Source organism: Ursus arctos, unplaced genomic scaffold (genome assembly GCF_023065955.2).
Source record: "Ursus arctos isolate Adak ecotype North America unplaced genomic scaffold, UrsArc2.0 scaffold_19, whole genome shotgun sequence".
NCBI classification, from domain to species: Eukaryota; Metazoa; Chordata; class Mammalia; order Carnivora; family Ursidae; genus Ursus; species Ursus arctos.
Window position 1 is genome coordinate 41,127,089 of NW_026622863.1, and position 14,781 is coordinate 41,141,869.

Here is a 14,781-nt window from a genome sequence, read left to right on the forward strand (position 1 = left end):
GCATTGAGCTCTGGCCAGGGACTGCCCTGTCTGAGCCTTGGTCCCCTCTTCTTTACGATGGCCCACCATCAGGGATGTGGGAGGATTCATTCAGGACCAATCTGGGCTCAGCAGAGAGCCAGGAGCATCCCCTAGTGGCTGGGGTGTGGAGGGAGGGTGGTGGGTCCGGCTGGGGCTGCCCCCCCTTCCCGGCCCCTATCTCACCTCATTTGGGCTCATGTGTGCCAGACAGGACTATGGCTTCCGCAGCAACAGAGGCGGAGAAGGGGTCTCCGGTTGTGGTGGGCCTGCTGGTGGTGGGCAACTTCATTATTCTGGTGAGACCTCCCCCAGTGCTGGGAGCCCAGTGGGTGGGTGGGGAGGAGGGGACAGCCCAGGCCTGGGGGGGGGTACTGAGGGCCCAGGACCCCCCTCCACTCCCCAACCCCCGCCTACACGGCCAATGCTGCAGGCTGTCGAATCAGAGCAGCCTGGATTCCTATCCCAGCTCCGCTGCTTCCCAGCTTTGTATGCGTGAGCCAGCCACTCTACTCTGCGCTCCTTCCCCGTCTATACAGATTATGTCCTCTAGTGAGGGTTGTTGTGTGGCTTAATCCACGTGTGGCCCTCAGCTCAGAAAAAGTGCTTGACAAATGCTATCCTCCTTAACGTGATTATAGACATAAAGTGCCAGCTTGGGGCCCAGGAGGCCCATAGTGATGAGCACTAACCATAGCGATGCCTTTTCATTTAGTAGTTAATTTTCAAAAATGTGATACCTGTACATGGCTCTGGAGCCAGACAGCCTGGGTTCAAACCCCACTGCTGCCTCTCTCTACTGTGGGACCTGGGGCCAGCAACGGAAACTCTCTGGGCCTTAGTTTCTTCATCTGTAGCTGGAGAGAAAATAGGAATGCCCAGAGGATGAGGTTTGGATTCTTGTGCCCAGAGTCTGGCCGTGTGGTTACTGTCTGGATCGGCCAAGGCAACAACAGAGCCCGGCAGCCGCTAACAAGGATCATCACACACAAAGCTGTTACTAGAACTAACGCGGGGCGCACACACACTATGTGCTTGCTGAGTGTTAGCTTGACTGGGGTCAAAGGTATCCACTGAGAAGCCTTCCCCTCTCCTCGTGCCCCATCTCTCATCCCTATAGGTACCTAGATTTTTAGTTTCTCCAACATTTCTTTAAGCACATACAAAGAGGAACGTATATACCTATTTTCTTCCCTTTCTGTCCAAAATCTAGCTCATTCCACAACCTGTTCGGTGCTTCCCCGTTTCTCCTGCTCACATAGCCTGTAAGCCACTCCACGGGAGTCCGCAGCAAGCCCCCTCCCCCAGCCCTTCCCACCACCGTGGAGCACGGCCTCGCGTGGCATGCTGGTGCCTTTGACACGGAGGTGCAGGGAATAACCTTGTGGGCTTACGATTTTCCCGCACGGGCAGGATTGACTTCTGCAAGCAGAATCGCTGGATCAAAGGATTGATGCATTTGTAGTTGCTCTGGCCTGGCCAGATAACCCCGCTCAGGAATACCAACACTGTTGGAGGGAGGCCGGGGTGACCGAGTCTCGCCTCTGTTGCAGTCATGCACTCTGGGCTTCGCATGTGGCATCTCCTTGTGTCCTTGAAGCAACGGGCAGCTGGGGTGAGGGTGGGGGCCAGGGATCTAGCCGGGCAGCCCCACCCTCTGCCCAGCCCCACCCCCGCTCATGGAAGGCTATGTCCTGGCCAGACTTATGTGCCCCCCTTACCGAGGGTGGTGGAGGCTCAGAAGGGGAACTTGTTCAGGGACAGTCCCGCGGCCCCGGCTGTCGTTCCCTGTCTAACCGGCTGCCCTGTCCAGCTGTCAGGCCTGGCCCTGTTTGCTGAGACGGTGTGGGTGACAGCCGACCAGTACCGCGTGTACCCACTGATGGGCGTCTCGGGCAAGGACGACGTCTTCGCTGGCGCCTGGATCGCCATCTTCTGCGGCTTCTCCTTCTTCGTGGTGGCCAGCTTTGGGGTGGGCGCAGCGCTCTGCCGCCACCGGTCCATGATCCTCACGGTGAGGCCCCATGGGGAGGGCATGGGGCCGTGCGGGCATGGAGATCGTCACCACAGAGTCACGTAACCACCGCCACCGTAGCCGCGAGGTGTGTCCAGCATGTGCCACGCTCGGGCCTCGTGGCAATCATTTGATTTAATCTTCCCATAACCCACTAACGTGGGCTCAGCTGTTACCCTCAATCTACAGAGAAAACTGGGGCACAGAGAGGAAGGGAAGGGAGCTCTGCCCAGGAGGACAGCTCTTGTAGCAGGACTGAGATGCGAAGCTCAGCTAGTTGGTCCCCCGAGTTCTGTGCACATGAGCTCTGTCAAAACAACAACAGTAATAATAGCACAGCTGCCATTTCAGGAGTGCTCGTTACATTCTAAATGCTTTCCATAGATTGGTGCATTTACTCCTCACAACCCACCAGGAGATACGGTCATCATGGTGAGTCCATTTGACAGAGTTCAAACTGAGGCTCAGAGAAGTGAAGACACTTATCCGAGGTTGCACAGCAAGTGGGTGACAGAGCCAGGATTTAAACATGAGCAGCTCAGCTTGAGCCTTGCTCTTCATTTCTGCCAGTAATAGCCACCACCACAAGAACCCACACTTCCCAAGGACCTCTCGTGTGCCTGGCACAAGGCTAAACAGTTTAGAAAATGAGCTCTCTCAGTGTCAACACCCAGCAGCCCTCAGGAGTTAGTGCTTCTCTACCCATTTACCAGACAGGAAAACTGGGGCTCAAAGAGGCCAACAGCCCAGGTGATAGGGAAGGCAGGCATTCTAATTCTGCCCCCCCAACACAGAGCCAACATTGTGCTTCCTCTACGGTTGAGGGCCTCTTAGATTCCCAGGAGCAGCTGCTTATTAAATCAACAGATGTTGACGGAGGAAGAACCGTGGGCCAAGTCCTGCCCTAGGCACTGGGGCTATCTAGAGAGAAAACAGAAAAGCCCTTGCCCTTGGGGGAGGATGTCCCAATGGGAGCGACAGTGGACAGTGAGGAGGGAAGGGAAATCTGGAGCTGGGGAAGGGGGAGGGGAGGCCTGCAGCCAGAGAAACGGAAGGCCTGGGGAGGTGAGGGAGTGAGTCCTGTGTCTGCAGGAAGAGTGTTCCCGGGGTAGGGAACAGCAAGAGGGGGCCAGGAGTCCAGTGCAGCCAGAGCCAAGAGGGGGTGGGGGTGAGGGAGAGGCAATGAGGGCGCAGGGAAGGCGGTACCATGGGCAGTGGGCATGGAGAATGAGGGCGAGAAAGGGAAAGTGGGCCCATCAGGTGAGTCTTGCCAGTCTTGGTAAGGACTTTGGCTTTATTGTAAGATGGAGCCTTAGAAAGGCTCTTTTCCCTCTCTTCTTCTTTCTTTTCTGCATGTAATTCTCTGACATTAACAATTTAACCAAAACCCTAAAACTCAGCCAACTAGTTTAAAAAAAAAAAGTTTGTGTTTGCCTCCCCTATTAGTTTGTCATTAACTAAGATACGGAATTTTTAAAAATTATTATGGGAAATTTCAAACATAGAGTGGAGTGCATGGCATGAACCCTGCATACCCCTCACCTGGTTTCAGCAATATCGACCACAGCCTGGACCACTTGGTCCCCTCGGCTCCACCCTCTGCCTGCCCACATGCTTCTTTCTGGGGCATTTTGAAGTGCATTCCAGACACCAAGTCATTTACCTGTAAATACTTGAGTGCACATTTCTCTGAGTGATAAGGACGTTGTTGAGAGCAGTCGGGCGCGTTATGCCGCATCATCTCTTGGCACAAGTGTTGGCATATCCACATTCCACCCCCTGTTGCTTTAAGGGAGAGGGTGAGGGGTGAGGAAAGAGCTTTTTTTCTTTTTATGCACAACAACCGTGCCACCTGTATGCCCTACAAAATTCACCCAAGTTCCTTCATGTCCATCTTGCGATACCTAGTCTGTGTTCAAATGTCTCTGGTTGTCTGAAGAATGTCTTTATTTTTTCCCTATAGTAGACATTTATTTTACTGTGTTCAGACCAATAGTTAATTTCAGGAGATACTTTACATATTTTTGTTTATTTCATTTTTTTCCTAACACTTTATTATAAAAAATTTTCAAACATACAGAAAAGATGAAAGACTTGAATAGGGAACACCTGTACGGCCGCCACATAGATGCTACCATTCACATTGTCCTACGCATCTTTTTAAAATCCCTCGAGGGGGTGTGGCTTCGCAGGCTTTGCCCAAACGGGTGGTCCCTCTGTCTCTCCCTCCATCTCTCCGCAGTACCTGGTGCTTATGCTCATCGTCTACGTCTTTGAGTGCGCCTCCTGCATCACGTCCTACACTCACCGTGACTATGTGAGCTGGGCAGAGGCCAGGGGAGGGGCATGACTTGAGGCAAGAGTGGCGAGGGTCTGGGCCTGGGTCTGGGGGTGGAGTGGAGGCTGACCTCCCTCCCCACCTAGCCCCACTGGACCCTGTCCTTCCTGGCCCTCCGCAGATGGTGTCCCACCCCTCCCTGATTACCAAGCAGATGCTGACCTTCTACGGCGCAGACACGGACCAGGGCCGGGAACTGACTCGCCTCTGGGACCGCGTCATGATCGAGGTAGACAAGGCGGGGAGGCGGGGTGAGGGCATGCGGGGGTAGGGAGGGCTGGAGGACCTGGGGCTCTGACTACAGAGGTGGATGGTGCCTCCCATTATGCCCACTGGTAGATGATACCCACTCCGGTGGTTCTTCTGGGGGGCGGGGCTGGTCGTGGCCACTTTCCAGATGAGTAGACAGGCCCAGAAAAGGAAACGTCACTTGCCCAGTGTCACATGGTTGGTAAGCTGGGATCAAAATCTGATAGCTTGGATCCTGAGCCCGTGATCTTGACCATTACAGATACCTTCTTAATAATGAGGATAATCAGAATAACGAACATTTAATGAGCACTAACTTTTGTTTAGTACTGTTCAAAGCACTTTTAAAGCTGATTTAATTCTCACAACCACCCCATAAGGGAGATCAGCTTTTTAGCCATGAAGAAACCAAGGTAAGAGGTTGAGTGGCTTACACAAGGTCACACAGCTGATAGGTCACAGAATCAGAAGGATTCAAACCCAAGCCACCAGCTTCTAGAAGAAGCCACATTCTTTTTTTTTTTTTTTAAGATTCACTTATTTATTTGAGTGAGAGAGAGAGAACATGCACCTGTGTGGGGGTGGGGAAGGGCAGAGGGGGAGGAAGAGAGAGTCTCAAGCAGACTCCGTGCCAAGTGCAGAGCCCAACGCGGGGCCCAATCCCATGACCCTGCGATCATGACCCGTCACGCCCCGAGCCAAAACCAGGAGTCACACACCCAACTGACTGCACCACCCAGGAGCCCCAGAAGCCATATTCTTAATTAAAGCCAACATGATATGGCACAAGAGAAGAATATTGAGGACCCAAGGGAAAGTGAAGTCCCAATTTGGTTCAGGTCATACTGCTAGCCAAGACTGGAACTCAGATGTAAAGAGCCTATGTTTTCGTCATTCAGGGTCACTAATTAAACACCCACAGGGGCCAGAAGAAGCCAGAAATCCTTTTTTTTGGTGTCATTTACCTCAGATTTTGTTGCCAGCTAATTCAAAAGAATTTTAAAATGAGTCACAAGTGTGGGTTTGACTCAAACCCCCCATCAGCCTCTTGGTGCAGGGACAAATATCTTCTGCTCTTTGTTCACACGCACACACTGCCTGCCCCCCTCCCTCCCCCGCCACTTCGAGGCCTGGGACATGGGGAAGTCGGACCGGCTGCAACCAACCTTGCCCTTCCTCACTCTGTGACCTCAGGCGAGTGGCTGTCCTCTCGGAGCCAGGGCCCGTCTGACTCTTGCCTTTCCCTCCAGCAAGAGTGCTGTGGCACATCCGGTCCCATGGATTGGGTGAACTTCACCTCAGCCTTCCGGGCAGCCACCCCGGAGGTGGTGTTCCCCTGGCCCCCGCTGTGCTGTCGGCGGACTGGCAACTTTATCCCCCTCCATGAGGAAGGCTGCCGCCTGGGCCACACGGACTACCTGTTCACCAAGGTGTGTCCCTGTCCTGCCGCTCCCCTGTTTGTGCGTCTGTCTGACCCCCTCTGGTCCTTCTATCTCTTCCTCCCTCCCACTTTCTTCTCCTCCTCCCCTCTCTGGCTTCTTTCTTTCTCTTCCTTCTCTCTGGCTCTCTCACCTCTCTCCCCATGTGTCCCTCCTCCCTCTGCAAGTCAGTGGGAGGCACGGGGCCTGTCTGGTCTTGAGCTGGCACCTGCCACTTTTCTCAGGTTGTCTGGGAGTAAGAGCAACAGGAATCATATCAATAACACAAGAGCCATAGTAACGACGTCCGCTGAGCCTTTACGTTGTACCCGGCATTCTTCTAAGTGCTTTAAGTCTTTATCTTATTGAATTCCCACCACAGCCCGTGAGGCACAAGACTATAATGATCCCATTTTAAGGATGATGAAACTGAGTTCATTAGCTAGTGAGGGATGGAGCTGGGACGGGGTTTCAGGCAGTCAGGCCCCAACCAGCTGCTTTAACCCAGAGCAAGGTGAGTGCAGAGGCAGAGAGAGAAACCAGAGGCTAGACTAGGAGAGGAACCAGTTCCAACGGTCCCTCTGGCTGCTTTCGGCTGCCTGGGGCCCTTCAGTTACACATCTCAGATCAGGTGTCACGGAGAGGGGAGCCTGCGCCAGCCACCTCGCTCTCAGAGCCAGACAGCCGTTTCTGAAGGCCCACTCTGCGCAGAGCGCGCACATGCGTCATTTCATGGACTCCCCACGACTACTTTCAGAGGCCCCTGCTGTCAAGATTGTCACTTCACAGTTGGGCAAACCGAGGCTCAGAGAGCCAGAATCATTCCCAGGCCCCGACAGCTAACAAATGGCAGAGCTGGCCTCCAACTCAGTCCTGCCTGACTCCAGGATGTACACCCTGAACCTTTGTTCTTGGCTGCTTCCAAGTCGAGGCAGGGGTCTACCTGAAGGTGACTCTGTTGTGAGGCGCAGGACCCACTGGCCTCCTTCCTAAATGGGGACGTATCAAAACTGCACTGATCCTAAAGGCAGATTTCAAACGCTTGGAACTTGTGGGCAGCATGGAAAGCAGCTCTGCACAAAATTGCCCTCAGACTGCTCAGCCACCGCCAGAGTAGTACCTACTTGTCTGGGGCCTGGGTTCGACATCACACCCCTGGCTCTCCAAAACCATTCTGGGAGGTAGACACTGCCACGATCCCCATTGCACGGCTGAGAAAACCAAGGCTTGAGGAAGGAAGGGAACTTCCGAAGGCCACGCAGTGACAAACCCCATGTTTTCCCTCCTGCCCAGGGCTGCTTCGAGCACATCGGCCATGCCATCGACAGCTACACATGGGGTATCTCGTGGTTTGGGTTTGCCATCTTGATGTGGACGGTGAGAGGCGGGGAGCCTATGGGCGAGGGGGGATGTGGGTGTGGGGCTGGAGCGCCCCTCACCTGACCACCTCCTCATCCAGCTCCCTGTGATGCTGACAGCCATGTATTTCTACACCACGTTGTGAGGAGCAAGAAGGGAAGGCCACGTGCACGCCTCGGCCTCCTCCCCCTCCTGTTCCTGTTTCCTCCGGCTGAGGGCTGGATGGCTGCCTCACCTCTCCCCTTCCCACCTCCCTCAACCTTCCCTCCTTCCTCTCTTCCAAAGACATTTTATCACCTTCCTGAGTCCTGCTGGGACCTGGGTGGTGCCCTGAAACCCTCAGACATGTGTACAGGGACCCTTAGCCCTTGAGCTCATTTCACTCCGCTGATTTCTGGCCCGTCTTTCAGCATCGACCCTTCCCGGATCCCACCACCCCTATCACCAAAGCCTCTGCTGTAGCTCCCTGAGCTCCTCGAGGCTTCATGGCAAGTGTTGCCGTTTCTGCTAAATAGTTTGTGATTGTTTATTCTCTGGTAGACAGGGATTGCCATGAGGGGAGGGACAAGCTCTGTCATGGTCACTTGATTGTCCCCAGCATCCCCCAGCAGAGAGAGGAGCATCAATATCCAATAAATACTGGTTGAATGAATTAATTTGTTTCCTTCTGGGGCAAAGACAAATGAACAAGAGCTCTTCCAATGGAAGTGGCAGAAACCCAACCAGCACTGACTGAAGCATAATATGGAATTTCTTGGCTCATGTTACTGAATCAGCATTGCTGGCTTCAGACATGTCTAGATCCAGGAGTTCAATCTAAGTTTCCAGGAAACCTGCTTCATTCTCACGCAGGATTTCTCTGGCCACACCAGACTTACATCTTTATAGCCAAGCCACGCAGCAGCAAGCGAGGCCTCTCTCCCAACAGCTTGAGCCAAGGTTGGGGATTCAGTCTTACCGTCTTAGTTTAGAGTCTAGACCCATCCTTTGGTTGGGGAAGGGAGGGTACATAAATTAATACTGCTGCTAAGGATGGTGTTGGGAAGTGGGGGGATTTATCATGGGAAAATTAGAGTGCAGGGCTGTTGTGCTGGTACAGGTGGCAGACAGCCTCCTCCTAGGGGCTGTAGCTTCCAGCAAGTTCTCTAATGGATGCATGACAGCAAACACTCTAGGAATCTCATCCTCACTGTTGTCCTCTCTCAAGCAAGCCAAACTCTGTTCATTTTATAGTAATTCGGCCCTGCTAAGAGGGCCTGGCTTCCTTCCCCACCAAATGACATTTCCCAGGGTCCTCATTTACTCCACTGGTCTGCAGATGAATTCAGATATCAGCTTTTATTTTTTTAAGACTTTATTTATTTATTTGAGAGAGAGATACAGAGATAACGACAGAGATAGCGAGAGAGAGCACGAGTTGGGAGAAGGAGAAGCAGGCTCCTCGCTGAGCAGGGAGTCTGACACGGGGCTTGATCCCAGGACCCTGGGATCACGACCTGAGCTGAAAGCAGATGATTAGTCAACCGAGCCACCCAGGGGCCCCCTAAAATATGCTTTTCAAAATCTGTAATGGTCAAAGAGGTTTTTTGTTAGGGTGAAGAACTGGAAACATCCCTCAGCAGGGAGTGGGTTGTACGACTCATATTCTATCCTTGGACTGGATTCCCTGGGGCTGTTTAAGAAGATCGAGCTATGTGAGCCAATACAAAAAGATGTCATAATGGCATGAATAATTGGAAAGTTTGTATAAGGATGTTCATTGCAGTGACCTAAATGGGCCTCTGTAGGGAACTGGTTAAGTTAACCATGCCATGTCTGTAGTCTAGAACACCACACCGTAGTAAAAAATAATGTTTTAATGGAGAAATCTCCAAGAAATGCAGAGTAGAAAAATTTGCAAACCACGTACAGTACTTTTATTCCCATAGATATATTTTCAGGGCTGGTCTTTTCTTTTTAAAGAAATGGGTCAATATTTTTAGAATAATGTTTAAAAGAATGGAAAAAATACTTTTTTAAAAAACCCCAAGATCATTTGTAACCCTTCTGCTTAAAGATTATAAAAATTTAGAAAGGGAAGCGTCCCATATTTCACCCCCAGTAAATCACCACCCCTCCCCAAATCTGGTTCAACCCCCCTAGATAATTGCTATTAACACATGATGAAAGTCCTTTTCGGCTTTTCAGAAGTTTATACTGACACATCTATAGATATTTACGTTAGCACGCACACGTGCTTAATAGAATCATGCTTTAAAATATTGCTTTGTAACTTGCTTTCTTCACTTAACTATATGTTATGGTCACTTTCCATGTCAGTGTTTATGAATTCACCTCTTTTTTTTTTTTTAACTGTTGCAATGCATTCCAGGGTATAGATGCGTCAGAGATCATCTTGATCTGTTGTTAAGTAAACAAGGCAAGGAGCAGAACAGGATACATAACTGATCTCATTTTTGTTTAAAGATTTTATTTATTTATTTGACAGAGAGAGAGACAGCCAGCGAGAGAAGGAGCACAAGCAGGGGGAGTGGGGGAGGAAGAAGCAGGCTCCCAGCGGAGGAGCCTGATGTGGGGCTTGATCCCATAACGCCGGGATCACGCCCTGAGCCGAAGGCAGACGCTTAACGACTGAGCCACCCAGGCGCCCCCCCATTTTTATAAAAATTATATATATATATATATATATATATATATATATATATATATATATATATTCCCCACGAAGGACTCCATGCATATCTTTATAATGTTGAAAATCTTTGTGTAAAGATTATCATTTTTCAAAACCAAGGAAAGTGGTTTCTAAGATACTGAACAACGTATAGCGTTATTTGCAAGCCAGAATTTTAAAACACCATGTAGATGTGATACACAGCATTTTTATCTATTTATTTTTATTTTTTAAACGGTTTTATTTGTTTATTTGAGAGAGAGAGCACAAGTGAGCAGGGGAGGAGCAGAGGGAGAGGGACAAGCACACTTTGTGGGGAGTAAGGGAGGAGCCCGACACAGGGCTTGATCCCACCACCCTGAGATCATGACTTGAGCCGAAATCAAGCGTCAGACTCTTGACCGACCGCGCCAGCCGGGCGCCCCTACACACCATACTTCAACACACAAGAGCTGCTCCGGGTTAACTGGCCTAACTGGCTTTCCTGCAGGCTCCGCAATGAAAATCTCCCTGATCCTGTGCACATATTTCACTGCCCTGTAAACGTGTGTCAAGGAAAGGGGGGATTCGGCCTCATCTGCTTTTAAATTCAGGCATGTCCTCATGAGCAAGTTCATAGTGACCTCGTCTGTGACTCAGATTCTCTGAGGAAAGCAAAGCGGCCTCAACAGCTTGTCACAAGCCTCACTACGTGATCTGAGCCTTAGTGTGCCCCTCTGTGAAAGGGGGGTTCTAACAGTCCTGGCCTCGGGGCAGAGAGCTCCAGTCATTCTAAGCTCAGGAACTAACAGACCTTTTTATTGTGAATCAGGAATTTTCTCAATGCTGTGTAATGAGAATCAAGTGCAGAAATACACCATCCGCTGAGGCTGCGTGAGTCCCGATTTCAAATGTGCGGACTCCACCATGCCCAGTGTACAGAGGCTGATTCACCAGGGTGACTCCCATACTCATACTTTAAACAGCAAAGTCGCACTTGAAAATGCTTCGTGCTTTCGCTGAGGGATGTTCAACCCAAGGGCTCAGCGTACATTAGAGTGAATATGGTACTTTATATCTGAGGGTCTTTAAAGAGTGTTTGTGGAATTAATGGAGATTGGTATGCATAAAATTAGGTTTTCCCTTAAAAATCACAGTGCAAAAGAATATTTGTCATGGGAGAATACTTGGGAAGTTATTCAACGCAAAAAGAGCATGCTAAGTATGCTTGCTTTCTCTCTTTTTTTAGATTTACTTATTTGACAGAGAGAGTGAGAGCACAAGCAGGGGGAGGGGCAGAGGGAGAGGGAGAAGCAGGCTCCCCACTGAGCAAGGGAGCCCGATGTGGGACTTGATCCCAGGACCCTGGGATCATGACCCAAGCCGAAAGCAGATGCTTAACCAACTGAGCTACCCAGGTGCCCCTATGATTGCTTTTCTGATAAAAAATATAAATATGTGCACGTTAGCATTAAAATTGTAAAACAAAGTCCCCCAAAGTTTATCATTGGTTATGAAGGAAGAGGATATACTTGCAGGGGATTTTTTTATTTCATTCCTTGGGCATTTTGGTATTTTCCAAATATTCTATGATGATTATTGCTGTCCTCCAAAACCAATAAATAAATGTTAATCAAAATGTCACTGTGGGATGTGAGATGTGCATTGAGGAAAGAATGATTCTGCTAAACATTTTCAAATTTTACTCGAGCCGTTAAAACAGGTCAGGCCTTGCCAAATGCTGGGGACTGGGGGGTTGAGCTGGCCTCTGGGAAGGCAGGGAGGCAGGCTTCCACCTCTGTCCCAGATCTGTCACTGCTTTCCTTGGCTCCACCTGGTCGCATGCCTGCAGAATGTGGCTCACTCGGCCGGACTGGCAGCAGTGTGGCCTGGCCAAGGCAAGCCTCAGCCAGCAGGACAGGTATGTCTACCCCAGCCCCTACACTTGGATGCCCGCTCCTGTGGGTGAGAGGGAAACAGAGAGGTGAGGGCCCGGTGAGGCTCTCAGGACCATCCAAGGGAGAGGTAGCCATGTGATGGCTCTTCCTACCACATCTCTACATGACCACATCTGTCCATGGCTTGATCCAGCCTCTAACCCTCCATGGCTCTCCAGTGCCCTCAGGACAACGTCCAGCACCTCTGCCTGGCACCAAGGGGCCCTTATGGCCTGTCTCCTTGCCACCTGCCCAGGCTCATCTCCCTCTCCTGCCCCAAGGGGCAGTCTCTCTTTCACCATCTGAGATGATAGAATGGAAAGAATAAACTGTACTGGCAATCAAGCAGGCACACCTCTGACTACATCCACTGGTGTTTACGCTCCTTACATGAGGGCAGGTTGGCTTAGTCACTAAAATGTAAAACTCTCACCCCTTTGACCACCTGATTCTCCCTCTGGGAATCTATTCTGCAAATGCACTCACAAGTGTGTACAAAGACCTAGGTACAAGAATAACTAAAAAGCAATACCTGGGAAACAACCTAAATCATGTCAGAAGAGAAGGAGTTCTATAATTCATTTGCACACCATGGAATACCATGCAGCTGGGTTTAAAGGAAGCCATGTTTATATTTGCTGTTATGAAACCATCTCCAAGATAAATTGTTCATTGAGAAAAACGCAACGTGCTCAAATTGAACGTATGCTAAATGCAACGTGGTATCCTAGATTGGAACCTGGAAGACAAAATATATTAGTGGAAAAACTAGCATGATCCAAATAAAGTCTGGAGTTTAGTTAATGGTTGTGTGCTGACACTAATTTCTTGGTTTTGATTATTGTACCAAGGCTATGTAATAGGTTAACATTGGGGGAAACCGGGTGAAGGGTATTCAAGAATTCTCTGTACTGTCTTTGTAAGTTTTCTGCAAATCTAAAATTCTTCCAAAATAAAAAGTTTGGGGGCACCTGGGTGGTGCAATCAGTTAAGTGTCTGTCTTTGGCTCCGGTCACGATCCTGGGGTCCTGAAATCGAGCCCTACATTGGGTTCCCTGCTCAGTGGGGAGCCTACTCCTCCCCTCCTCATGCTCACTCTCTCTCAAATAAATAAAAAAAAATTTTTGAAAGTTTATATGAAAAAACTGTATGTTTCTATATTTGTAGAACTCAAAAAAGGAGAAAAAAAAGAAAAGGTTGTGTATGCACGAGAAATGTCCTTTATTTAGGAGTGATTTTCCTTAATTCAGGAATGATTTATCCACTTTGATAACTGATGAATATTTAAAAATAGTTTAAAAATATTCACACCCACATCATGATTTTTTCAGAGTACCTACCTGGCCAATGTCATTATTTGAAATTTTTTATTATTAAGGAGTGATTTTCCTTAATTCAGAAATGATTTATCCACTTTGATAACTGATGAATATTTTAAAAGATTTAAAAAATATTAACACTCACATCATGATTTTTTCAGAGTACCTACCTGGCCAATGTCATTATTTGAATTTTTTTATCTGATGGCATAGTTTCAAAATGTCTTCAGTTTGGATTGTAGAAAGAAATTACACATGGCTGAGGACTGGAGTGAAATAAGGACACAGAGCAACTCATTAGAAACCAACTCACAAAATGTTCATGTTATCAAATGGCCAACTCACTGAATTTATCAAAAAATCTTTTACTGGTATTAGCCCAAATGGTTTAACTCATTGTATAGAAATGAATTTTTAGTTGTCGTCCCCTCAGAATTGAGCTCAGAGTCCTGCCTCAGAGACAGAGCAGACAGCAGGAAACAGGCTTCCCAGAAGGGCGGGGATCTGAAGGCAGTAACAGTCTTCGGGAAAATCTGGCCACTGAAGTTGCTGGCTCCCCAGTTTGGGCCTTGCTTATCCTGAGTTAGGGGTGAGTGCCAAGAGTCCAATGTGGGTTAATCGCTCTTAAATGGAAAAACTTACATTGTTGTGTAAATTCTTCCAGAATGGTGATGTAATGTCCTGAGTATTCAAGACGCTGTAGAATTGTAAGAACCAAATTTTCCAGATCCAGCGAGAACCAATCTTTTTTTTTCTTTTAAGATTTTTATTTATTTGAGAGAGAGAGGGAGAGCACGAGTGGGAGAAGGGGCAGATGGAGAAGCAGGCTCCCCACTGAGCAGGGAGCCCAACATGGGGCTCCATCTCAGGACCATGGGATCACAACCTGAGCTGAAGGTAGGCGCTTAACCCACTGAGCCACTCTGGTGAGACCCAACCTTACGCAGACAATGTCACTGATCCCTTAAGCCCCAGGGACTAGGGGCCCAGGAAGCTATGTTGATGAGACAAGTTGCATCTGCCCCTGTCCTAGATGGTAAAATTGTGAATGTCTTGCCAGTAACATAATGACTCAAACATTCAAATATTTATTGCTTGCCTAACATGGGCACGCACCAGGCACTGGTCTAGATCTGGGCACGCAGCAGGGAACAAATCAGACCTCAATCTCTCCCTTTATAAAAGCTTACTTTTTGGAAGAGGAGATCAAGAAAACCAAAGAGGGAAATATACATGTTGGAGGAAATAAGTGCTAGGGAGAAAAATAAAATGTGAAAATAAAATTTAAAAACCAGCAGGGAAGAGAGGCAAGCAGGTTCAGCACCACATCCACATCCTGTCTGGATGTCTGAACCTCCAGAAGTGGTCTTGCCCCCCTCTGCAAGTTCAAGGCCCCTCCTCTGGATTATTTCCCATTGCCCACTGTCCCATCACCATGTGTGGGGGTTGGAGAGAGCTCGGACTGACCATCCCTGG

General features: G+C 49.2%; 1 protein-coding gene across 1 annotated transcript; it reads left to right on the forward strand.

Moving 5' to 3' along the window:
- The first annotated feature begins 225 nt into the window (after positions 1–225).
- UPK1A (uroplakin 1A) lies at positions 226–8,039 on the forward strand. Its single transcript, XM_026484542.4, has 7 exons — positions 226–317; positions 1,832–2,032; positions 4,275–4,349; positions 4,492–4,599; positions 5,870–6,049; positions 7,331–7,414; positions 7,497–8,039. The coding sequence occupies exons 1-7, from the start codon at positions 237–239 to the stop codon at positions 7,539–7,541; spliced, it is 774 nt and encodes a 257-aa protein (XP_026340327.1). The 5' UTR covers positions 226–236; the 3' UTR covers positions 7,542–8,039.
- Positions 8,040–14,781: the final 6,742 nt, after the last annotated feature.